Raw genomic sequence first — 25,403 nt, forward strand, 5'->3', positions numbered from 1 at the left:
CCTTCTTCTCTCAGCGTTTTTTCCTCTTGGAGGGTGCTTCACCAACAGCCAACAAGCCTGAACAGACGCTCAAACCACGAGGCAACTAGGTTTTAAGAGAGGAAGATGAAGGAGTTATGGAAATGACCCCTAGTGGCCAATAAAACTACAGTTTCAAGTCAGTAACCACCTCTCCGGGGCAGGGAAGCTGCTCAATGTTAGTCACTGCCACTGATGAACACAGAGACCCTCCTTCAGCCCAAGCAAAAATGGCCTCACAGAAACTTTCAAACAGTTCAGGAACAGCAAGCCTGTAACTGAACTTTTTAACTCTCAGAAAAGTGGGAAAAAGCAAGATTTTTTTGTTTTTGTTTTTACAGAGATAGCAGAGGTTCACAAGTAATATCAAGTTATAACAGTGCAGTAAATGACCCCACACAAGAGTGCTAGGTCAAGGACAGAAAATATGCAAGTTTTAAGAAAAACGATTTAAAATTAAGTGCAAACAGGAAATTCAGCAAACAGCTTTTGGTTGTGCTCTAAATACAGCTACTAATACAGAAATCAAGTTTAACAAGCCAGAAAATGCTCAAGCTAGGCAGCTATGCAGAAAAACTTAACAAATAAACAGAGAAAAAATACTTAAAATCTCAAAAGTGGCTCCCTTCTTCTCTCAGCATTTTTCCTCTTGGAGGGTGCTTCACCAACAGCCAACAAGCCTGAAAAGCCGCTCAAACCACGAGGCAACTAGGTTTTAAGAGAGGAAGATGAAGGAGTTATGGAAATGACCCTAGTGGCCAATAAAACTACAGTTTCAAGTCAGTAACCACCTCTCCGGGGGGCAGGGAAGCTGCTCAATGTTAGTCACTGCCACTGATGAACACAGAGACCCTCCTTCAGCCCAAGCAAAAATGGCCTCACAGAAACTTTCAAACAGTTCAGGAACAGCAAGCCTGTAACTGAACTTTTTTAACTCTCAGAAAAGTGGGAAAAAAGCAAGATTTTTTTTTTTGTTTTTGTTTTTTACAGAGATAGCAGAGGTTCACAAGTAATATCAAGTTATAACATATATATATCATATTATAGAGTTCTAGCAGTGGTCAGAAGCCACCAGAGAAGAGCAGTGGGAAGCAGAAGAAAAATGTTTGAACACCTGTTAAACACTTAGCTGAATTAAGCGTTTAAAAAGTCTGCAAAGCTCTAAGCACTTCTCATACTTTCTCCTGATGTTTTGTGGTGGCCAGCCTCTCTGCATCACTTCAGAACTTTATATCACAAGAGAATAATTACTGCAAAAAGTAACCATAAGAAAACAAAAAAAAATTAACACCTCCACACTTGATCTTTAAATATGTCCAGTAGTAAACTGAGTCTTTTTGCCAGCTTTGGTGACATACAGGGATAAAGTCCTAAGTCCTAGGTGACCAGAGTGTGATTAGTAGCTCAGGTGCTAGACAGAGATGGCAGCAAAGGATGGGTCTTGTCCATCTTAAGGGGAGGACAGACTGGAGAAAGCTGCATACTTCCAAAGTCTGTCACAGGATGGGCAGAGTGGCATAGGTAATCTCATGGGGGTTGGCCTTTGTGTCCACCAAGCTTCCATCTGGTGGTAACTTTATCAGTGACTGCACAGAAGCTTCCAATCCCAGAATAAGGGCATTGTGGATCCTTGTGATTACGCAAGTAGCTCCTCCCCCATCCTGGATGTGAGGTTAAGTCATTCAAATGTCTAGATAGGTGACAGCAAAGACACAAACAACCATCATGGTTGCCTGAACAATGGCTCCCCAGATGGTTAATGCCTCCATAGTTCTAGGGATTCCACATCACAGAAGACTGAATGGGCTTGAGTTCAGAGGGGGGAATAGGGGAAGTTTGATGTTTGGCTGGAACAGGGGCAAAAACAACATAGGAAAACATAAGTCATCATTTTTGTTGCTGGACATAACAGTGAAAAAAGTACTTATTCCTACTTGTTTAATGAGTAGCTCCCAACCTTCCAGAGATAAGTATGGCACTGAAGTTACCAAGAATGTTCTCAGAAGATGAGCTGATCTATGGTAGTCATTCACTGAGGTTGGCACCTTCTATCCAGTGGTGATGTGGGTAATGAGCATCTTGTAAAATCACTGAGTTCCATGTCTGTCGCATAGCTACATTGTCCTTTTGATGTCTGTCATGGTTTCTTTGTTGAGATTCTCAAGTAGTACAAGATTAGTATATAACAGCAGCTGAAAAATGCACAGAAACTTGAGAAAGCTGTGTTAATGCACTTTTGTCAGGAAGGTGAACTGGACTTCAAACTTCTGCTTATATGTTGACCAAGCTATTGAGACTACTAGATTTAGCCTAAGAATTACTTCTGGCCATTACATCAAGTTTGGCCAGCTTAGAGGCCTGTACTTATGAAGGTTGCTGTTGTGCTTTGACAAACTGGGAAGGTACACAGTTCAGCAACTTGTTCTGTAGCAACCGGAAGAAATCTTAAAGCAGTCAGAAGAAATATAATTTCTGTCAGAAATTTGAGAGAGGTAGGGCCTTCATGTAGGGGCTTAATTTGTATGGCACAACTGGATCACTTCAACATAGCTTTCTAACACTTGAATTACCTGCAATAATAGTATGGGAATAAACTGCAATCATTTAGTATTTTTATTTCGTGGAAGATCTAATTTCTCTATCTGTAAAACTCAGTGCTTTATTCAATATTTGTCTCAGCCTGGAATGCTGCATGCCAGACTCTGCTAAGTCCCATGAACAGCATTTGTGTATGTTGGAGGTTGCTTCAAATATGTAGGTATTTAAGCAGCATTTACTACAGGAAGTTTAATTGGAACAGCTTGGTTTTTCAGATTGATGTGCTTGTCACGATCAGATCTTCAGTAGGTGTGTTTCAGTTAATTAGACCAGCACTTAAACTTATGCTGCAATGGTGGAGTGTATCATCCAGAAAGGCAGATTTAGCAGACAAGTTCTCTATGCTGGTCCTGTTATGTTGTAGTGTCTGTGTGAACTTACCTTATTTAGTTATCTTGCATCATTACCAAGAGAAGCCATGGCCATCCAAGGTAAATTATACTACAGTTCCACAGCAGTTAAAATAGGACTACTACTATCAGATTACTGTATGGGCCTTCAACAAAACACAAGCCTTTCATTACTTTGGCAATGCTGCTCAAAATTAGTGAACTTGGCAGTACACAGGAAACTAGCTTCAAATGACAACATAAGCCCTCAGCCTCCGTATGTCTTTTGTGTAATTCTGAGCTAGTCACTTAACCATAGAGTGCATTTCCAAGTCATTCCTGGAAAGGAAGACTTGAATCCAGTGACATTACTTGGGTAACAGAGCCCCGGATTACTTCAGCATGGCTGTTCACTCTGTGTGCCCAACAGAGAACTCGTGCAGTAGGTTACTTTTATTTGATAAGTCCACTGAACACCTGGTTTAGTCCTGACTGACAACAATCTCTCAGACTTCTTATATCTACTGTGTGCAAATCATTTAAGACAGTGCACCTGAGTCACCTCTGAAAAGGAATAATTCTAGCAGTGGTCCTACCTGGCTATCAAAAATGGCTCGTGATTACTTTAGCATCACTGTTCACACAGTGTGCCAAACAGCTAACAGATATAATACGCTAGTTTCATCTGAAAATTCCTCTGAATAGCCGGCTAAGTGTTATAAGTGAGCGGTGATTAGGCTTCTACCACTTACAACCTGACAGTACTCAAAACAATCCTGCTTTATGACGGCTAGCAGCGTCTTAGTCCCTGATGTTTTATTTACAAGGAAAAATACCACTGGAGTAAATGCTGTCCTGCTGAGTTGTTCTTATAAAGGAGAGCTAATGGACATCAGCCTGAAGTCAGCTGAAGTTATCAAACTGCCTTACTAATTAATTAAGCAACACTGTGGCTAGGGTACTTCAGGATTAAGCTGCACCCATGTTGATGCCTACCTTTGCCCCTCAAAACAGAAAATAACAATAATGTCTTTCAGGTTTGCTGTTAGTTGCCACCCATAAACCACAAATATCTCAGTTGTGCTGGAACCACAGTAAAAGCCATATAATTTTTACCTGATAGTTTACAGTCATGCAAGAAAGTATGATAATGTGAGGTACTCACAATAATTGTAGATGCTTGTATTCGGTACTGTATCTGTGGACTAGTAATTTGTGGGTATATGCCTTCTTCCCAGCATAAAATTGGCTGCATTTTTCAAAGGGATTACACTAGCCTCCCGAGGACCACAACCACAGTATAACTTACCAAAGAAAGGTGGTCATGCACTTGCCTGCCATTTAGGCTATGGCCCTAGCCATGCTACACATTTTTTGTAGCAGCCATGCAAAAAACAGTTATCAAACACTTACCATCCATTTTTATACCTTGACCAGAGATGAGGAGGATGACTTTTGCTGCAAAGTATTAGTTACATTTTCATTCATAAAGTATATTATTTGCATTATATTACAGGTTCTTTCTTCACAACCTGTTTTATGTTTATGTTACTGGAACAGGTCACAGCTGAAATGGGATGAGTTAGTGAGCATCGATATCATAACATCGCAAACTGAAAATATCGAACGCTCACGAGTGAAAATGCCAAAACTCAAATTCGGTATCGTGGGGGGCTGTGCCCCCACCACACACCTCCTGCTAAATATATATTCCAACCATGAGATCACACTACAGTGAGGAAAGGGCAAATATCCCAATCTTCACTGTACTGTGACCTCAAAAAACAACCCTCGACATTTTGGCACTTTTGCTGTTGTGCCAGTCGACATTTTCACTTTGCGATAATATGATATAGATCCAGTTAGTGAAGCCTTCTTATTAACTAGTTAAAATTAAATAAAGCTATCCAAGGTACATTATCTCATTAAACAGGCATTTCATTTTAAGCCCTAGAGCTGTACAACATGTTGGATAAGCTGCTGAGTAAATGTTTAAGTGCACATCACAGAGCACAGATCCAAGGTATTGAAAGCAAATAACTAGAAAGGGTAAGGCAATTGAATGGGAAGAGATCAATAATTTATTTGAACTGCAGGTTAAAGACTACCTTCTCTATCAAGGATTGATATCAGAGTATAGGCAAAGAGAAAGACATAGGGGGGTTATAAATGAAAGACCGGCACAGGTAGAGTTTTTAATAGAATATAGAACAGAAGCTGACATTAACAAAGGAATAATTAGTACAGTATATAAAATATTGCATGATAATTAAAAAGAATCAGTTAGAGGAGCTTAGACAGCATTTGGAAGAGAGAGACTGGATAAGCAATTCACAAAGGGACACTGGGGGAATATATGTATATCTCCCAAGTATGCAACAAAGTCTAGATGATTTAGGATCTTTGCTTGGAAGTGTTTACATAGGTATTTTTATACCCCAAGCAGACTCCAAAGAATTTTTCCTCAGCTGGATAGCAAATGTTGGAGGTGTGACGGGTAAGAAAGAAGTGGCTGGGAACATATTTTTTGGGAGAGTAATAATCTGGCAGACTTTTGGGACCACTCTGTCGAAGATACTGGGTGAGCAGATCAGACTGACTAGGCAGATGATTTTTTTTGAACTATGATACAGACTTGGAATTGCCTAGACACAAGTAAAACCTTGCTGAGTTTAATTATGGTGGCTGCCAAAAAAGCAATTACAAGAAAATGGAAATCAAAGTCTAGACCAACGTTACTAGAACTAGTGAATATAGTAACAGACGTAAGATCTTTAGGAAGTGGAAAGAGCAAACTACATAGGAAACAAAATAAATGTGAATTGTGGGAACAATATATTGCAGAGAAGGAGCAAGGTTTAAGAGGCAGGATTAGAATGATCCATATAATGCTTAAGTGCAATGACTGGATAGATTATCAGTGATGTATAATGTTTGCAACTAAAGTGGTGCCACTGTTGTCTGGTTTTCATTTATAGAAATGTATGATTGCCTATGTCATATGTGATAATTTAATAAAGATGTTTATTGAAAAAAATGGAAATAGTGGGACAGAAACCACCAAAGAGACAGGAGTGAAGTCAGACATGTAGGGTAACAGGTGACAAACTCAACACAATTTGTACCATCATTCACCATTTTCTGTCCGGTCTTTCTAGAATTTGAGGTTACACAATGAATGGTACCTATGCAGAATTTATGTTTAAAACATTTAAAGTGTCTCATGACCAGCACAGGTACTGATGTACTTCCATTAAGGAAAATGATCCACTCAAGTCCCAATATCCCCAAGCAGAAGTTGCTGTACATAACAGTATAGGAACTGCAGCTTCTGGAGACCAAATAGGCACACACAGTCTTAGGACATTACTACAGAAATGGGTATGATCACCCACAGAGTACCAGTGATACTTAGCATCTCAGTGTTGGACAGCTTACAATAAAGCAGGCATAAACAGTGGTTATGTGAAGTTTCAAGGGCTTCCCAGTTTCATTGCCTTTGAGGTAAGTTAATAAATTTTTACATGCTACCTTCTTTTCTTCCCCAAGCCTGTTGACCATCTGTCCACATTCAGGAGACCTTTCATGGTGCACCCAAATACCTTTGACCCAAGTCCGTCTCTACCCCACATGGCTGAGATATGCACTCATTTCCTGCAAGCACACAGCTTTGCAAAGCACACATCTCTAGCCCATATGCTGCATCCTGTACTTCCATTCTGCAATGTGACAACACTACCTCCTCCATTCCTGCAAGGAGGAGAAGATAGCATAGGCTGCTAATTCCAACCCTACCTGGCTTGCTCATTCACCAGCTAGGTCACTAGTCAGCCCCAGACCAGGCCCTATTCAGGGTCTGATGCCCCTAAACTACAGGGTTGGCTTACTACAAAGAAGAGAGGTTTGTTCTCCTTGTGTGTGTGTGTGTGTGTGTGTGTGTGTGTGTGTGTGTGGGGGGTAAATCAAAATGGCCAGCATAAATCTATTTCTCCTAAAATATGCACATCAGCATTTTGAACAAAATTCATGATACAAATCTTCAGCGCTGCATTTTTACTCAAAATTTCATATAAGTTTGTAATAGTTCTTTGTATTAAACTTAACCTAGCATCCTTTTATAAAGAAAATAAGAAGAAAACATTTAAACTTACGACAGCCCTTTTCATCACTGTAGTCTCCACAGTCATTCACGTGGTCACACTTCCACAGCAAGGATTTACACAGGTTGTTATCACAGCGGAATTGGTCAGCAGCACACACTGCAGGAAAAAAACAGACCATTTAGGAATGCCAAAATTAAAATTGAACATATGAAATTACAGTGCTATGAGTGTCATGTAACTGACATTCTAATCTGTTTAACGTTTAATTTCAGGAAATATTGTCCAAAAAATTTCATTAATGAGCACTGTGTACGATTGCCTGAACCTGTAAAGATTTAATCCTGTACATTTTCTATACCAATATACCATGGATGCTAGTTCTGCTAAGTCAATCAGTTCATCCTTTAAATACCTGCAGTTGCATATCACTTTACAGATGGTTTTGTTGTGGCATAGTTTCAACACACAATGTCTGAAACATTTTTTGTTTAATCCGAACATGTCACTGTTGAGTACTTGTTCTTTTGTGAGGTCATAACCTGCTTTTACCTAATGTCTGCAATGTAGAAAACTGAAAGGCAGACACTCGTGTGAGGTACTGACAGGCTTTTCCCTATACTTTGCATGTGAGCTTCTCAGGAACCTGAAGTATTGACTAAACACCTTAAAATATTCAGTACTCCAAAATGCTGACTAAAAAAGCTGATTTTGTTCTTGTGGAATGACAGCTCTGACACGTATTATACTTTTCTTTTGTTCCTCAAAGTTATTTAAACTGGTGGTAGGATATATATTAATAGGTTCGTAGAAGATTACTAGGCTATCGACACGGAGGTAATTTTAAGCCTAGCCGTTTCAACCCAATGTAATACTGTTGAGGCACTAGTCAATACTCAAGACTGCATTTAGTGATGACTGCCCATGTCCAGGAGAGTCATGGACACTATCCCTGGTAAGAATTTATGGTGTACCACCTGCTCATCCAGGTTCCTCTTGAACAGTGTCATACAGGTGCTCTGTTTCACATGAATTAGTAGTCTGATGTGTCAATCGCTGGGAGAAAAATCTGTCTTTTCAGCATGTCCTATTTAAGGCGCAGGCCACATTTAAGTCCCTGGAAAGGGTAGCCCTAGACCCATTTGATTTACGGATATGCAGTAAGTTCATTAGGTTCGGGTCTTGGGTTGCTCTGTAGGCAGGCATAAGTCTCCCCTAAGAAGTCTATATGATATGGAGTATACTGACAGGGATTTTAGTCGGTCATTGTAAGGCACATGGAGGCTCTTGATCATCTTTGTTAGAAACCTCTGAGGTCTGTCTTATTGCTGTAGATGCTTAGTAAGGTACATGCCGAATGGGGCATTATACTCAATTATGGGCAGGATAATCAAGTGAGCAATGTGAAAAGCTTTCCTTACAATAGTAGACAGGTGGTGGTTGAGGTTAAGGTCGCAGTCAACCTGTGATCCAAGGTCCATTACCACTTCAAGGGTACTTAGGATATTGTCATTATTTTGACAGTGTGAAGGGACATTGTTTGTGATGAAGGGAATGCGGATGTATTTCTTTGCAATCAGTTTGAGACTGTGACTAACACACCAGTCGTTGGTCTGTGAGAGACCATCCTGGAGTATACTAACATCATTTGGGGATTCAATAATTGCACCCAGTTTGCAATCGTCTGCAAACCTGGTCAGCCACAACCCTTTAGTTTTGACCTGAACTTCTGAGAAGTATATAACAAACAATGTGGTGCCCAACTCTGACCCCTGTGGCACCCCGCTGATAACAGGTCTGCTGGCTGACATGGAGTCGCCCACTTTGATAGTGTGTGTCTAGTTTGTGAGCCAGTTGGCAACCCATCTCACAACAAAGGGGTTTACATTCAGTTTGCAAAGTTTATCATTAATGCCTGAATGTGGGATTGTGTTGAAAGCCTTTGCCAAATTTAGGTATGCTGTGTGCACAGGTTTGCCCCTTCAATGACCTTGGTCACATGTTCAAAGAAATCCACCAGATTTAACAGGCAGGGTCTGCTCTTCACGAATTGGGTAGGGTCCAGGGTTTGGAGGTCACCTATGTCTTTATTTATGAGGTTCATAATAATACATTTCATGGCCTTACAAATGAGGCTGGTCAGGCTTATGGGTCTGTAATTCCCAGGATCTGTTGCTAGGCCACCTTTCTCTAGAAGAAAAACTGTAGCTGTTCCCCATTCCGCAGGAAGAAACCCTGTGGTTAGGCTATGATTGAAAAGGGTACTTAGTGGTAATGCTAGTTCATATTTTAGCCTGTTTAGAAGATAGCCTGGGATGTTATCTGGTCCCACAAAGGCCGTGTTCTTTGACTTGGACAGGGCTTTGAGGACCTGCTCTTCAAATATGTAAGGTGGAGGGGAAGTTTGAGGGAGGGTTTGTTGTAATAAGTTAGGGGGGTAGGGGGGGATAAGGGAGTGAAATGTTTGCCAAACCCATCCACTAGCAGGTTTGTTATCTCTGTGAGGTCAGTGTATGTGATACCATTGGCCACCAGTTCTGCACATGCTTGGGTCCTACCTTTTAGGTTATGTACATAGCTGTAAAAGGCCTTATGGTTATTCTTGGCAGAACTTGCTAGGTTTCTCTCAAAGGAACTCTTGGACAATTTGATAAGTTGTCTTATTTGCCTGTTAAGGCTAAAGAGGGTGTTTTTCCATTGTTGGGTCCTTGTCTTTGTTTTCTTGGACAGCAACTTTTTGCATTTATTGTAGAGTTTGTTGATGCTGGAAGTCCACCATGGCAGCTTGATTTTACTTGGGGCTCTGGCTTTGATTCTGTCTGGTACAGCCAAGTTTATACTCTTATACAAGTGATTTGTACAGGTCTTTAATGTAAGCTTCAGCATAGATACCGCTTTCAGCTTGGGGTGGGGCTTGGAATGCATTTATACCTTTACCTAGGAGGGAATAGCTTTGCCTTGGTGAAGTTGTTTTAGTCTGATTTCACCCTTTGTGAGTTCTAGTGTTAGTGTCAGTTCAAAGGTGACCGATTTGTGGACAGTTTTAACTAATGAGGATCCAACAGTTGCAGCAGTGCACCTGTTTGACATGTTGGCGAGGACCAGATATATAATGTTTATTCCTCTTGATGGGGTATGGACACAATTTGTTCCAGGGCATTTGAATTCACAAAATCAACAAACTTTTGTGCTAGCGAGTTTGGGCTAGACTAGGTTTCTCAGTTGATGGTGGGATAATTGAAATCCTGCATAACCACGGTGTTTGGTAAAATTTGGATCATCTGAAGAGTGTTTTTATTGCCTTTCATTTCAGTAAGGTGCTTCCTACAATTATGACAGTCATAACAGTACTTGTTGCTGACAGACCTGAGTGCATGCATGATTTGACAAATCCTGGCATCGGATAAGCAGCTGACCATGACTTTCTGCTTGTCCAGCCTGCTGAGTGGGACATGTGTGTGCCTCACTATTGAGTCTCCATTGACAAGAAAACTTGGTTTTTTGAGTGTTACGCCTTACAAGCTTGGTGGGTAAGACACTGGTGTTGTGTGTCATGGGTGGTGTGGAGACTGTTAGCTGCTGCAGACTTGTGTTTTGGAGGTCTCTGGTGTTTCAGTAAATTTTTTGAGAGAACCTCCGCGTATGTGGATTTATGTGTTTGATGCATTCTATGGGTATGAGTAGTGTTATGTATATGAGCAGTGGTACTATGTGAATATGTAGTGGTGGGTGAGTTGACAACCTTCTAGGTTACTGTTTTGAGTGACAGTGAGCATGGATTCTAGACTCTTGGTGTAAATACATCTCTCACACGCTGTACTAGGCTGTGTTATTAGTAGAGGGTTGTCTGTGTAAATGAGGCAGTTGCTATACTGCCTCAAGACATCTAAATCAACAAGGTTGGCAGGAGAAACAAGGGTAGTCCAACTGTCCATAATGCCAGGTTGAAGACTGTTTTAACTAGGGGTGGCTTTGCGGAAACTATCACTGAGGAGCTTGGCGAATGGATATTTCTGCCTGGGTTTTAAGGGAAAATTTGTTGAACTTAACTGTCCTGCTTTGGCACACAATTGCGCAGTAGTGCTCGGTGCTGTGCGACATACAAACAAGCTGGGCCTAAATACCAAAAGCTAAAACTTGAAAAAAAAAACCTAACACAATTCAAATGGAACAATGAATATGCTTATTCCAAGCCCTAGACCGGCCTCCCTTTACCAGTCAGGTGACAAACACAATTCTCTCAAACAATTGCAGATAGGCCACTTCCACTCCAAGATGGCCTGGAAAATGTGCACAGAACAAACAAACCACTACAAACACTTCTAGAAGCAGCAGGTTTGGATCTGAACTATGTTACAGCTATTAGCAACCCTAGTTTCAGTGGGAAACACTAGAGAATATTTAACACAGCATTGTGAGACACTGAGCAATGTTTAAAACTGTAGAAAATCATCCAGGAGGTTCTAAAGAATTATTTAAACAGTTAACAGATCAGTTAATTAAGTACTGCTTGGTGGGAAAACCAGAGCAGGCAGACGACATAGCTTTGAAACAGTAAAGAAATTGCCAGTAAAAACTTAAAGGGTGGAAACAACAAGAAAGCTTGCTAAGCAGTGAAAACAGCAATACAATTAAACTCTACAGGCACAGTGTAGCAGGCAATTGTAGTATAACAGTGTAGATTAGTACACAGTAAATAAACACAGAATAAGAATAGGCAGCAGGCAATAAAAAAGTGCAGTAAATAGTATAAATAAGCAAAAAAGAAAAAAGCAGGCCAACTTATGTCTTTTTGGAAGCTCAGAAGCCTGTAGTTGTCTGGTATCTCAGCTCAGAGTTGTGGCTGGTAACTCACCTCAGTTCAGCTCGGTACAAGCAAGCAGAAGCCTGCTTAGATGTAGGGCCCAAATACCAAAAACTAAAACTTAAAAAAACTCAAAATAAATTCAAAAGGACCAGTGAGGATGCTTATTCCAAGCCCTAGACCGGCTTCTCTTTACTAGGCAGGTGCCAATCAAACACAATTCTCTCATAAACAACAACACTTCTTACTATACACTTCATTGGAAATATGCAGAACTGCTCTAGTACATGTGATATACACAGGCAAACATCTATGACTGTATAGTACACAGGCATACACACATATACACACATTCATGTGTGCATATATGAATTCTAACAATGGACAGATAAAGGGGTGTGACAATACTTATGAGTAAAGAGGGTAGATATTTTTAACTTCATTCTGTGCATGTTATCAACCCTTTCTCAATACTCTAGCAATTTAGTAAAACAAAGCAACTTAGCTCTATTCCCAACACAGAAAAATGAAACTTCACATAATATGTAAAGAAAAAACTCATCTTAAACTAGCAGCCAAGTGTCAATGCCACCCCTCCTACAACATTACCTGATCACTTCCCATTTTCCTGTGCCTCCAGACACCCTGCTTCTATCCCCACCTGCCTTACAGTTTAGCCATACTCACACCTTGGCAGGCGTGCATCAATATATATTACTGTATATAATGCTTCTCTTTCATCTGATACAAATGAACATATTTTCTACACTCAACTGTATTTAACTCTATCTTGCCTACCTCTCTGTACGTCAACTGTATCTTATATGCATGCATAGTATACATTTATTTGCTGTTGCCTGGACTGAGACTGAAACTGGTCAACTGTGATCAGTACTCTACTTTGGTTAAAAAGATTCAAACAAACAAATAAATAAATAAATAAATAAAAACAGCTGCACTCATTTAATTCAAACCCCGAGAAATTAAACTTAAAAAAATAGAATGTAAAACATTAAATAAAAGAAAATCATAGCTACAACCATTTAAATAGAAAATATCATTGCTGGCAAAAGACACAACTGTAAAGATGTATACTAAAGAAGACTAAATTAAATTAAAAATACAACTGACTAATAAAATACAGCTGTATTTTAAGACAGACTTATCTGAATATAACTCACACTAAACTGCCAATATTATCAAAAATTATCTGACATTAAAAACCTCAGAGCTGTAGCAGAAAATCATCCATGAGACAAACCATTCATAAAGATACATAAGTTTTGTAAAGCTCTGTTCAACAGATAGCTTGCCTAACTATTGCATTCTAATAAAATGAATGGGAACCACAGCAACTGAAACAAAAAAAATAGTACAAAAAAATGAATGCATTGAATATGTGTGTGTGAAGGGAGGGGGGTTCTACGTATGCGATAAATTAAATACCTTCTACTCTTAAGTTTATGGAATGTACTTAATTTTGCCACTCGCCGCAAAACTTGCTCCTTGAACTTACAGACTAACATTTAATTTGTCACACAACCATACCTCTCATCTTCATAGAACAAGAAATCTGGACAAAGCCATAAATAACAGTTGGACAAAGGCCCAAAAATTGGGACAACTTTTAAATAATGCTCTCACAAACTTAGAAAGTTGATAGAATTACAGGTTTTGCATTAGCAGGAATTTTAGGGCTTGAAGTCTGAAACTCAAATGGCTGCCGTTACTTTCTAATGTCGGTTGTTAATGATTTGCCACTAATTTGCCAGGAAACCACAATTTTATGAAAAACGGAACAAAAAGATGAGGCAGACATTCTATGAAAATCTGTACAGTTGAGAAGTATGCTGCTTGGTCTCTCACAATGTGCCAAGAACTCTTAGGAAACTTCCTCATTTATTCACAACAGTAATCCTTTAGGTAGCAAACTCTGACATTAGAAAGCATGGAATGACAAAAATGAAATCATTTCTCTGCTCAATACATTTCAATTTTAATAATAATGTTAACATGACTACAAGATCTGCTGACAAAGTAGGTATACAGCTGTAATTGTGATCAAAACCTTTTAAAATGATAGTTTGCTTACTTCTTTCGGCTTTTCCCGGTTAGGGGTCGCAACAGCGGATCACCTGTCCGCTCATGATTGGCAGTGGAGTTTTACAGTGTCGAGTTGCCAAGGCACACACATGCACGCACTCACACCTAGGGCTAATTTAGAGTGTCCAATCCACCTACAGCATGTCTTTGGGATGTTAAAGGAAACCGGAGCACCCAGAGGAAACCCACACGACCACAGGGAGGACATGCAGACTCCATACAGGAGGCATTCCAGCCGAGGATCGAACCGCAGAATCTCTTGCTGTGAGGCGGCAACGCTAACCACTGCACCACCGTGAATAGTCAAAATATAATGCATTTTCACATTACAAGAAATACACAGAGTGCAATATATATATGTTGTTGACAACAGTTACAACACAAGAATATTCTTTTTTTGTGTAATAGTGTTCCCTTGTTAACATATACTTAAAATTTACAAAGATAAAGCCATTCCTCCATTATATCCTATTTTTGTAGTCATGGCTACTTAACAGAAGCTACTTATATTTTTCTTGTTAAACAATTTAAATATGCAATATTGAGGACAGTATTGGTCTGGGGCTTTGCATACTTGTAGCAGTGATCTGTGAACAGTGGCACTACTACATTATGCAAATCCTGGACTATCAGGGTGACTACGGAAATGCAGAGGAATTTTTTGTGAACATGCCCCTCTATCAGAAACACATCACATGATTTATGCATGTCCAATATGGGGAGAGCTGCTACTCTGTTAAGAGGGTTTACACATATGCACATGAGTTCAGTTCAGAGACATAGATTTATAATGAACTTTTTTACAAAAGCAGCCATTTTTCAGTTGAGTACGGAGATACAATGGTGCTTCAGCATACCTGGATAGTTTTCCCGGAGGGGTCACTTGGGTAAATGTTTGATTTTGAAGCACATAGATTCCTGGAGATATTACGGAAGGGGTCGCGTAGGTGAAATGTTCATTTTAGTGTTTGTATGTACCTGGAGATATTACCGAAGGGGTCACTTGGGTGAAATGAGCTGCTCCATTTTAGAGAAGTTAAATCTGATAAGTACTTTTGTGATGCAGTGTTGAGGTGAATCAATGAATGCTTGTATTGTTTCTTGGTCAGTGGAGAGAGAATGGGATTGTGTGCTGAAACTGGAATACAACAAAGCAGGAAATGATTGTGAGTCAGGATAGAATTGCCATTACGGGTCTTAGTCTATCAGTACAGAACAGATTGCTGTGAATGAATGTTCTGGAGCAGCTAGCAGTATGGAGGCAGTATGAAATGAGGAGGTAAATTTGACTGCTTTCCTCAATGTGTATATGAAGTGGCTTAGAGAGGCTACAATCAGTGATAAAGAGAGTCTGCAGGACCAGATGGAAGCCATGAAACCAATGTACCAGCAAATGTTTAAGACTCATGGCCAAGAAGCTGAGACAGTCAAACAGCTGCAGCAGAAGAAACACTTGAAGGAACGGAAATGAAATGAAAGTTAAGAAAGTATGAAGTTTAGGAAGGTAGAAGAAACTGACCTGATGGAATGCTTTCAAAGTTATAGTTGTAGAATGGTTTACAAAGGACTCCTTAGGAATAGCACAGATGAAATATTTGTCATTACCAGAGCCAAAGGTGAATTTTGACAAGAGTTTTGGACTTGCTAAGAAAAAAGAGCAAATATTGTGGAAGGTGAGGCAACCTGGGAGAAATCTGACTGGGATAAAGAGACTGAGGTTTGTTGAAGAGGAATACTTTTAATGGAGACACAGACATCACCTGAGTTTTATGGATGTGATCCGAGAATGTAAATGGAGGAAGATGAAATTTCAACAGTCATTCCCAGCCAAGCTGAAGGTGTTTCACAGAAGAGTACAGAACTGATTTTTGATAGCCCTGACAAAGTGACTGGAAAATAAATTAATTACCTGAGAATCTATCACAGGTACAGGGGAGCAAAGCAAAAAGGAAATTCCTTGAAATTTTAGAAAAGACAGAAGGAGAGAAAGACTTGGGTTCATTTCAGAAGAGGCACTCGTGTATGGGGTATCCTAGGAATCAGGTGGCAGAATGAAATGGAAAGCTCTGAAGAATGAAAGATGTTAAAGTTTATGAAAATGAAGACATAAAATACTGAAACTGTAAAAATTTTAAATGCAGATGTAAATATTGTAGACATGTAAATAGAATGGAAGCATGGAAGAGGTGTGATGTATTAAGATAAATATATGAAGCTACCCCTACTATTTTCAATAAGTGACATAGGATCTTTTTCATCCACTTGAGCTATGGCAACTAATGCAAATGTGGCCACAGTTTAACATCTCATCTGATAGATGACTTATTCAGGACAGCAGCACCCCCCCTTAAGACGCATTGCTACAAATCAAAAATCATCCAAATAATTGAAAGAACCTAACAGCCTAAAATGTTCATATCCAAATTTACATAAAAACTGTCATATATGAGAACCACTAAGTAGTGCTGGAATGCTATCAATAAAGTATTTTTGAACTGAAGTACATCTGCCAAGTTTTATTGGACGGAGTGTCTTCCTGATGCCATCTGAACACCTGGCTTTGGAGTGCCTGATGTGTGACCAATCGCATGCTGCTTGCTTATTTTGTTCATAGCTGGACTGAGAATTAAGGTCTCACTTGTTTGTTTTGCTTATACCTGAAATGAGATTTAAGGAGCACATTCCACCCAATTACTTGAGTGCATGCATATGCTGAGTTTGCTCGTAGTATTTCTCTGGTGCCTTTGCTGTATTTTCTAGCAAATCAAACATTTTGAAACATGATTTATGCAAGGTTTCCACACAGGGGTACTTGTTTTGAGTTGGACAACTGAGCCAAAATGGATGTTGGCTTTTTGAACCCATGCTTTGGCTCTTTCTCCTAGTTCCATGATCTTGACACTAGAATTTGGTATGGCGAGTTACCCCTAGTTTGCTTTATTCCCTCAGACCCTTTGTTAGCAGAAGGCTTTACTCGTAGGTCTTGGCCATCTCTAAATTTTGATTACATATTAGTAGGCTGGACAAACTACTAGGCTTGGCTACAAAATGCACCTGACTAAGGGATCTGAGTGGTCAACAACTTCTTTGCATTCATGCATGCTCAGCCTAGAAATCCCCCCCCCTCACCCTGCTCTCCAGCAGCACTTAACAAGGGATTTACATTGTATGTTCCCTAAATTCTCAGGATCGGTACACCCATCTTCCCTCACCTGTGCCATTAGGCACTCAAATGACTATCTGAACCTAGGTTGTCTGGTCTTCATTCCTTTTACTCCATTAGCATAGGCTAAATTAACTAATCAAAATAAAACAAGTCTATAATAAAATGGCTGAATTTGTTACTAATCTGCCCAATAAAACACATTATAATACTTCTCAACTGTATCTCCATAAGGAGAACATTCCTCATTTTGAATCTTTAAAATCCCATGTTCCACACTGAAAGTGTCTGTCTCACAGTCTCTGTTAACGTTTTTTTAACAAATGCTTATGGGAAATAATACTGAATCATATTAATTCATCATAAGACCTTTTTGTAACTATAAAGTGAGACATTTTATCCATGCTGTGAACTTTATAGTTAAAGGAGTAAGTGTTGTACATTTGCTCATTCATTTCACATTAAGAAATGTGCATTCCACATTTTACAGATAAAAAGTTGAAAGCTATGCATACCACTGTATAGCCCTCAACAAACTAAGCTGGCTAGAGCTAAAAAAAAACTTCCTTGTTACTTTCATCTTAAAGCAGTGCACAGAGCCCAATATAAACATGAAATATGTCCTTCCATTAGTAACCACTAACAACAGTGCACCCCATAAAGAGAGCTATATCTAAAAATCCAAATTTAATTCTCCCTCAAAAAAAATCTGCCATTCACCATGGTAGGTGCACAGCTAAACTATGGAATAAAATACTCATGGAAATTATACAAACATCTGACTTTACAATCAATATGAATAAAAGTATTCTTAAATACCAGAGCTATCTGTTCATGTTCCTTGACAAATGGATAACCTGTAGTCTCTCTCCCTGTCTTAATATCACAGTCTCCTAATCTTTTAAACCAAGCATGTTAACCCCCATACAAACAAACAAAACTCCTCTGGTATCAATTCCTAACTACTATGCTACCAAGCCTACGCTAGTCTGCCATTCTTACCCAAACTAAATGTGTAAAACTCTCCTGCTTAGGTCTCACTAACTGCTCTGCCAAACTACTCTATTTTTTTCATCATATGTATACTCACTCAGTTCCACTTCAAAACTTGTTATAGTCACGTACTTCATCCCTATACCTTTTCCATCCTTGAGAAGCCTCAAGACTTAGTGCACAGGAGGATGAGTATATTGTATAGCTGAGCTTTTTCCTTGGGTCTCTGCTGAAAAGGGTCTATTGTCTAGTAGCACTGCCCCAGTAAACTCATGCTAAATAAATGAATTAATTAAATCCAAACCTCTGCCTCATTAAAAAAGCAGAACACATGAGAAAACAATGAAGGAGCAGTTAAAGCTGTTTATCAAAAAGCCAAAACAAAGGTTTTTACTTTTGAGTGACAAGACACTAATTACATTTCAGATGACTGGTAATCCTTAGTCACGTGATCTGCAAATTTATCTGTACAAAGTTCAAAGGAATATGAAGATACAGACTATAATTAGTCATCTAAGTAACACAACCTACCAAGACATATGATTGTATGACATGCTGGCACATATAAATATATATTAAAATATTTTCTAAGCAATACTTGTTAATTGCAACACTTCTGGTGACTTTAATGGGGAAGCAACTAACTACTAGAAGGTTTCTGATGGTCATTTTTTAAAGTATGTGTCAAACAAATGTTAACATCATATAAACCATATGTTTTGCAGAAAAACTTAAAACAGCAAAGTTTTTTAGGAAGCACTCAATTTTACTCTGCATACTGACTGCAGAACTCCAAAGTTTAATCCTTATGTTGTATTTACACTGAGTATAGAAATGTAATATTTTTGCAGCAGTACAACAGTAATACTTCCAAAACATTTATACCAAACTAACTTTACTTGTTAGGCACACAGTATCAGCAGCAAAGCTAATGTTCCAGTTGTCATATGTTTTACTGATGCTCTGCGTGTCACATCTGTCCATTTTGTTTTGTATATCTTGATAACAATTTGACATTCTGCTTTGCTTTTCATTCACAGTTGTGCCATAATAAAGGGATCCCAGTACTAGTTTTATCTTCATACTGGGTTTTAAGATAACACCATGCACTAACAAGTACTTCACACCATTTTCACAATAATCATCATCATCATCATCATCATCATCAACCCCCTTTCCCATTTTGCTACATGGGGGTCAGGGTATCGTGTTAACTGCCGCCAACTCTCTCGATTCAGTGCCACACTCCTGAAGCCTTCAACACTCATGCCTGCCTGTCGCAGATCATCTTTCACACAATCCATCCACCTCTTTGCTGGACGTCCTTGCTTCCTCTTACCTTCTTCCTGTCTGTCCCAAATCTTCCTCACCAGATTGTCTTTTGCTTTTCTGCACGTGCTCAAACCACCATAATCTGTTCTCTGATTTTTTTCTGCAATTGGAGCTACTCTGACTTCTGGTCTTATGTCATCATTTCTTCATCTGTCCCACAGTGTGTATATACCACCTTTCTCAGGCACTTCATTTCCATCACCTCTAGCTTCTTCAACTGTTCTGCCTTTACTGCCCAGGTTTATGTACCATACAGTAGTACTGGTTGCACCACTGTCTTGTACACCTTACTTTTCAGCTTCTTTGGCATTCTTCTGTCATAGACTACACATGATACTCTATGCCAGTTGGCTGCAGCCCCTCTGATTCTAGCTTTAACCTCTTCATTCAGACTACCCTTCTCCTCAACTACCCCTCCCAGATACTTGAAGCTGTTAACCTGTTCCACTATCTTCCCTTCTATTTCTATTCTCAGCTTCTTCTGATTTCCCCAATTTGCTGCCATTACCACCATCTTATCTGTACTTAGTTTCATCCCATGTGCCTTCAGATTTGCATTCCATTCTCCTATCCTTTGCTGAAGTTCTAGCTCAGAGTCTGCCTGTACTACCACATCGTCTGCATACAGCATCTTTGTTGATCCGTCCCCTCCAACCTGTTTGCTAATGTAGTCAATCACCAGTATGAACAGCAGTGGGCTCAGAGCTGAACCCTGATGTACATCCACTCCCATTGGGAGCCCCTATGTGAGGCCGAACACTGTTCGTACTTGAGTCATTGGGTCCTTGTACATAGCCAGCACTAATTTTACTAATGTTTCTGGGACTTCAAACCACCGCAGTACTGCCCAGATCAACTTTCTTGGGACCTTGTCATATGCTTTCTCCAAATCTAGGAATGCTCAGTTGGACTCTCTCTCCTCATCTCTAGCTTCCTCTCAAGCATCTGTCGCAATGCAAACATTGGGTCAATTGTGCTGCATCCTGATCTGAATCCAAACTGCTCATCTCCCATCTTACATTCTACTACTCTGCATATCTGTTTATCAGTCACCCTTTCCAGAACTTTCATGCAATGTGATAGGAGTTTGATGCCTCTGTACTGCCCACAGTTGTGGATGTCCCCTTTGTTCTTGTATACTGGCATGAGTATGCTTATTCTCCAGTCATCTGGGATATGCCTTTCTTGCCACAATGCTATTAGTACCCTCAGAAGCCATTTCTCCCCTATCTCACTCAGCATCTTTATCATATCTGCTGTGACCTCATCTCAGCCTGCTACTTCCCTGACTTCATCTTCCTTAGTGCTCTTCTTACTTCTTTTAGGGATAGGCTCCTCTTCTTCTCTCACTGTAGGCTGTTTCTGGGGCAGTACAGCTTCTATGGGGTTTTCTTCATTCAGATGCTGCTGGAAATACTCCTTCCATCTGCCTTTGATAAACTCTGGACTGGTGAGCAGGTTGTTGCTGACATCTCTTATGAAGGATGTCTGAATGTCTTCTTTATCTTTCTTTCTTTGCCTTGCAACCTGATATAGTTTCTTTGTGCCCCTTACTGAGTCACTTTCCAGAAGTTGGTACACTGCCTCCAATGCCCTATTCTTTGCTATTGCAACTTCTTTCTTAGCTTCTTTGTTAACCAACAAGTAGTCCTTCCTAGCATGGTCAGTTTTTTTCTGTCTCCCACTTCTTCCTGCACTCCATTCTTTTGATGACTTCCTGGACTTCTGCATTCCAGCACCAGCTTTCCTTATGTACCTTATTTCCATACCTGGCTCGGCCACATATCTTTTCTGTAGTCCTAACACATGCTGTTTTAGGTGCTGCCATTCTTCTTCAACTTCATCTATTTCCTCCTCTTCTTGGGGGTGCTACAGCCCTGAGTAATTCCTTGAACTGTTGTACTTTCTCTCCAGTCAACTTCCAGGTCTTCAGCCTGGTTTCTGTTGACCTTATAGCCTTCTCTGACCACTGCTTGCAGCTGATTGTGACAACTAGTGATTTATGCTGTGTGCCGACTGATTCACTGGGGATGACTTTGCTATCATGGATTCTAACCTGGTGCCTTTTCCTTACTAGGAGGAAGTCTACCCGAGTTGCATGTTTACTACTCTTGTATGTGATCTTGCGACTGTCTCTTTCTGAACCATGTGTTGACTACTATCAAGCCATTTGCCAGACAGAAGTCTAGAATGGCTTCTACTTGTTTATTCCTGTTGCCCCATCCATGTGGGCCCAGGCAGTCCTCAAAGCCTGTTTTGTCTGCCCTGATATGTGCATTCAAGTCAGCCATTATCAATACCAATTCATGTTGTCCTGCAACTGCTGTCTGAATGCACTCTTTTCCTCACTATCACAACCCTGCTGTGGGGCATATGCTGAGATTATGAATACTGCCCTATCATTACACTGGAGTCTGACTGCATGAGTCTTTCATTAGTTCTGATAATATCCCTTACTACCTTCTGAAGCCTCTTTCTCACCACAGTTCCTACACCATTTCTAGCCTGCCCTCCACCCGAGTAGTAGACTCTGGATCCCAAGCCAAGTGGCTTTGCTGCACTGCCCCTTCCATCTCGTCCCTTGGATACATAGGATGTCCAGCCTCCTCCGTATCATCATGTCATCCAATTCCAAGCTGCGTCCTTGTCAGTGAACCTACACTATTCACAATAATCATGCATATACTAATAACATATACATTTACTATTATAAACATACATTTACTGCTATAAGCATTCATTTTAACAGGATTAGCTAGAGAATTCACAAAAATAAAAAAGACACTACAATGATTAAAGGAAACTAGTGCCAAAGTAATGAAGCTGAGTTACAGTCCCTTCAGTGAGGCATTCTTTTGTAAAGGCAGGACCACAGAAAAGACTGTTAAAAATGTTCTATTTTTCCACAAGGGGTCACATGCAGAATAAGCCTGCACATTCACATTTAACTCGAAGGAAGTTTCAACTTATGAATAAACTATGTACAAAGCTACAACATCTGTAAAAAGACAAAACTCATAATAACCATGGCAGCTACCACACACACAATACTACTTCCTGCCCTTGTGACTCAGCTTAACCCAGGACACAACAACAGTAGGCCTGTTTAACAAGTTAAGTGCTACTGGGAGTTACAGAGCACAACTGATACTATTAATCAGAATCCAGAAGAAATGCACATTTCCCAAACTCTAAAATTGTCATGGCAGTGAAAGACATATGGATGACTTCACTTCTTAGATAACAATGGTTATCACTCAGTGCACTTTTTATATATTCCATAGTTAAATCGCAGGCATGGTGCTATATAACCCCTACATTAAGAAAAAGGTTCAGGAGGCCATGTTGGTATGTAACAATGGGATACCTTACCTCACAACATCTACAAGTAGCACTGTTTCACATTTTTTCATTCTAGTATTTGGCACTGAGTGATTTTGGAGCTGTTAAAAATAAGGATATTATTTTTTTATTTAAATTGGCAGTTTAGCTGTGTGTTTAGGATCCAAACATACTGCAATATGCACATGCAATGATTAATGAGCCTGTTTTAACTTATTTATGGTAATACAATGAACCAGATTTACATGAACTAGAATAAAAAAAAGTCTACTTAACACAAACTTCCACAAAACATTAACATCACGTTGCGTTTAAAATGCTAATACTAAAAAATTTAACACAATCTAAAAATGCTACCAACAATGTATTCAACCTAAAGCATCTAACCCACAAGTCACTAAACAAAAACTATTTTCAGTGGTGGTGGGGAGTCTACATTGTTATACCTGTACCTTGATATACATGTACTCTGTGGTCACATCAGCATCACTTAGATAGATTTGACCATACATGGTGAGATCAAGAATGGCTTGATGGCTTGACTATACATCAGGCCCCCCCTCCCCACACACATATATATAGATATATATATATATATATATACATTATTACACACACACACATATATATATATATATATATATATATATATTATATATGTGTGTGTGTAGATATCTATACACACACATACACACATATATATATATATATATATATATGCATCTATATATATATATATATATATATATTTATATATATACATACATACACATCTATATATATATATATATATATATATATATATATACATATATACATACACATCTACATACACATATATATATGACATTACTTTAGGTAATTTAGCAGAGGAAAAATGCATTACTTTGTAATACAAGCACAGCACAATACAACAGAGGTACAGTGCACAGGTGCACAGACTAAAATGCCCTTACCACAGTTCTGTTCATCATCAAGGTCTTCACAGTCATTCCATCCGTCACACTTAAGATCGGGAGGAATGCAACGACCAGAAGCACAGGCGAACTGCCCATCAGTACAAGCTAAAAAGGCAGAAAGTTCAACATATGAATATAAACATAATATGAACATATTATAGGTCTGTTACAGCAAAAACAAATTAGTTTAGCTGCAAATTAAAATCTTGCATAAACTAACCATACAAAGTGATGCGTGCAATGATGAACAGCTCTTGAATTAAATGAGGATATATAAACATACTGATTCCAGCATCAAAAGAAGGATAAAGGTGTATATTGAGACCTTTAATTAAGAGATCTCATATTTTAGACCTCATGTAGGCTTTCTGTTTATTCCTACAGCAAGAAATATATCTTCATACACTAGGAAGTGCATAGCACTGACTATGTCCCTCCTCCTTGCTTAGGTTTGAAGACAGTTTCTAAGTATTTATAATCTGCAGACTCACAAGTTTTAGATACCAGACACTTTACTGTTTCATGGACTTACACCAGCATCCAGTGACCGTTTTTCACATGTACAGTTACAGAGAATGGTTAAAAAGCTGTCACCTTTTAGTAGAAGAGCATGGAATGTAATTGTTGTACTGTTATTGAAACACTTCCACCTGTGAAAAGATCATGGGTTACCAAAGGTTTGTCTTTACAAGAATGCAACTAACACTCTGGAGGCTTATACCTTTTTGTTACCTTTGATCTGATCCCTGAATATGTCTTCTGCTTTCTGGCCAGAGGTCTGAATACCTTTTTAAATTAGCTTTGCAGCTGGGAATATTCATGCTTTTGATTTGGAACCATCAAAGAAGCAAAGCTAAATACATGTTGCCCAGCTAAAACCTGGATAGAAAGTGCTATATTAAACCAGACAGCCTGTAGCCTCCTTTACCGATGGAAGGGTGCAGTAAAAAGGGCACTTGCCCTGGGTTCCAGATTGCAGTTCTATCTGTTAACCAGGTAGACCCACTGGACAAACAGCTCCTTTTCTGGGGCGACCCAGGAGCAATGTCTGGTTAAGTGTTTTGCTCAAGATCACAAAGTAGGCAAACAAGGGTGTTAGAAAAATATGTACTTAAACATATATGAAGTGCTAGTTTAAAAGCAAATAGTATGTAATGCATTTTATTCTATTTTACAATATGGCAGTAAGGATGATCTTACATGTAATTGCTTGTGATTGAACTCTGACCCTGGCAGCAGCCAGCTCAGCAAGCTTATGTTTTTCACTAATGATTATCTGCTGGGTCAGGAAAAAGCATGCATCTTCCTTCCTCTGAGATAGTTGGCCTTGTGAATATTATCAGCACAGCTGCTATTAGTTAATGTTGCCAGAAGGAACAAAGAAGCGCATTAAGAACCAAACTGACTATTGTATTAGAGCAGGACTGGAACCTTGAAAGAGCAACATTTACAGAAAGACATTATAACTGACCAGGTGCCTTGCAAGGCTGTATTATTCTCATGGGAAAGTTTTTAAAAAGTATAACCTCAGCACTTTCTTATGAATAGAATATTGTAGACTGTAATGATGTAGGTGCCCTGTTACTGACCACGTCAGTAAGGTGGGCACAGCTTGAATGTATAGTGTATTTAAAGAAGTTTACTTCCTGTATCATGTTAGTC

General features: G+C 39.3%; 1 protein-coding gene across 2 annotated transcripts in view; it reads right to left on the reverse strand.

The window, feature by feature from the left end:
• Positions 1–25,403, reverse strand: part of LOC122809158 (suppressor of tumorigenicity 14 protein homolog) — a 1,180,509-nt gene that overhangs the window by 268,804 nt on the left and 886,302 nt on the right. For both annotated transcript variants that reach the window (XM_044080444.1, XM_044080445.1), the window contains exons 12-13: positions 23,739–23,846; positions 7,097–7,204 (exon numbers count right to left, since the gene is read on the reverse strand). In XM_044080444.1, coding sequence (XP_043936379.1) covers positions 7,097–7,204; positions 23,739–23,846 — 216 coding nt within the window. The remainder of the gene's footprint in view (positions 1–7,096; positions 7,205–23,738; positions 23,847–25,403) is intronic.

The sequence above is a fragment of the Protopterus annectens genome, chromosome 8.part0, assembly GCF_019279795.1.
Source record: "Protopterus annectens isolate FY-2018-M chromosome 8.part0, PAN1.0, whole genome shotgun sequence".
NCBI classification, from domain to species: domain Eukaryota; kingdom Metazoa; phylum Chordata; order Ceratodontiformes; family Protopteridae; genus Protopterus; species Protopterus annectens.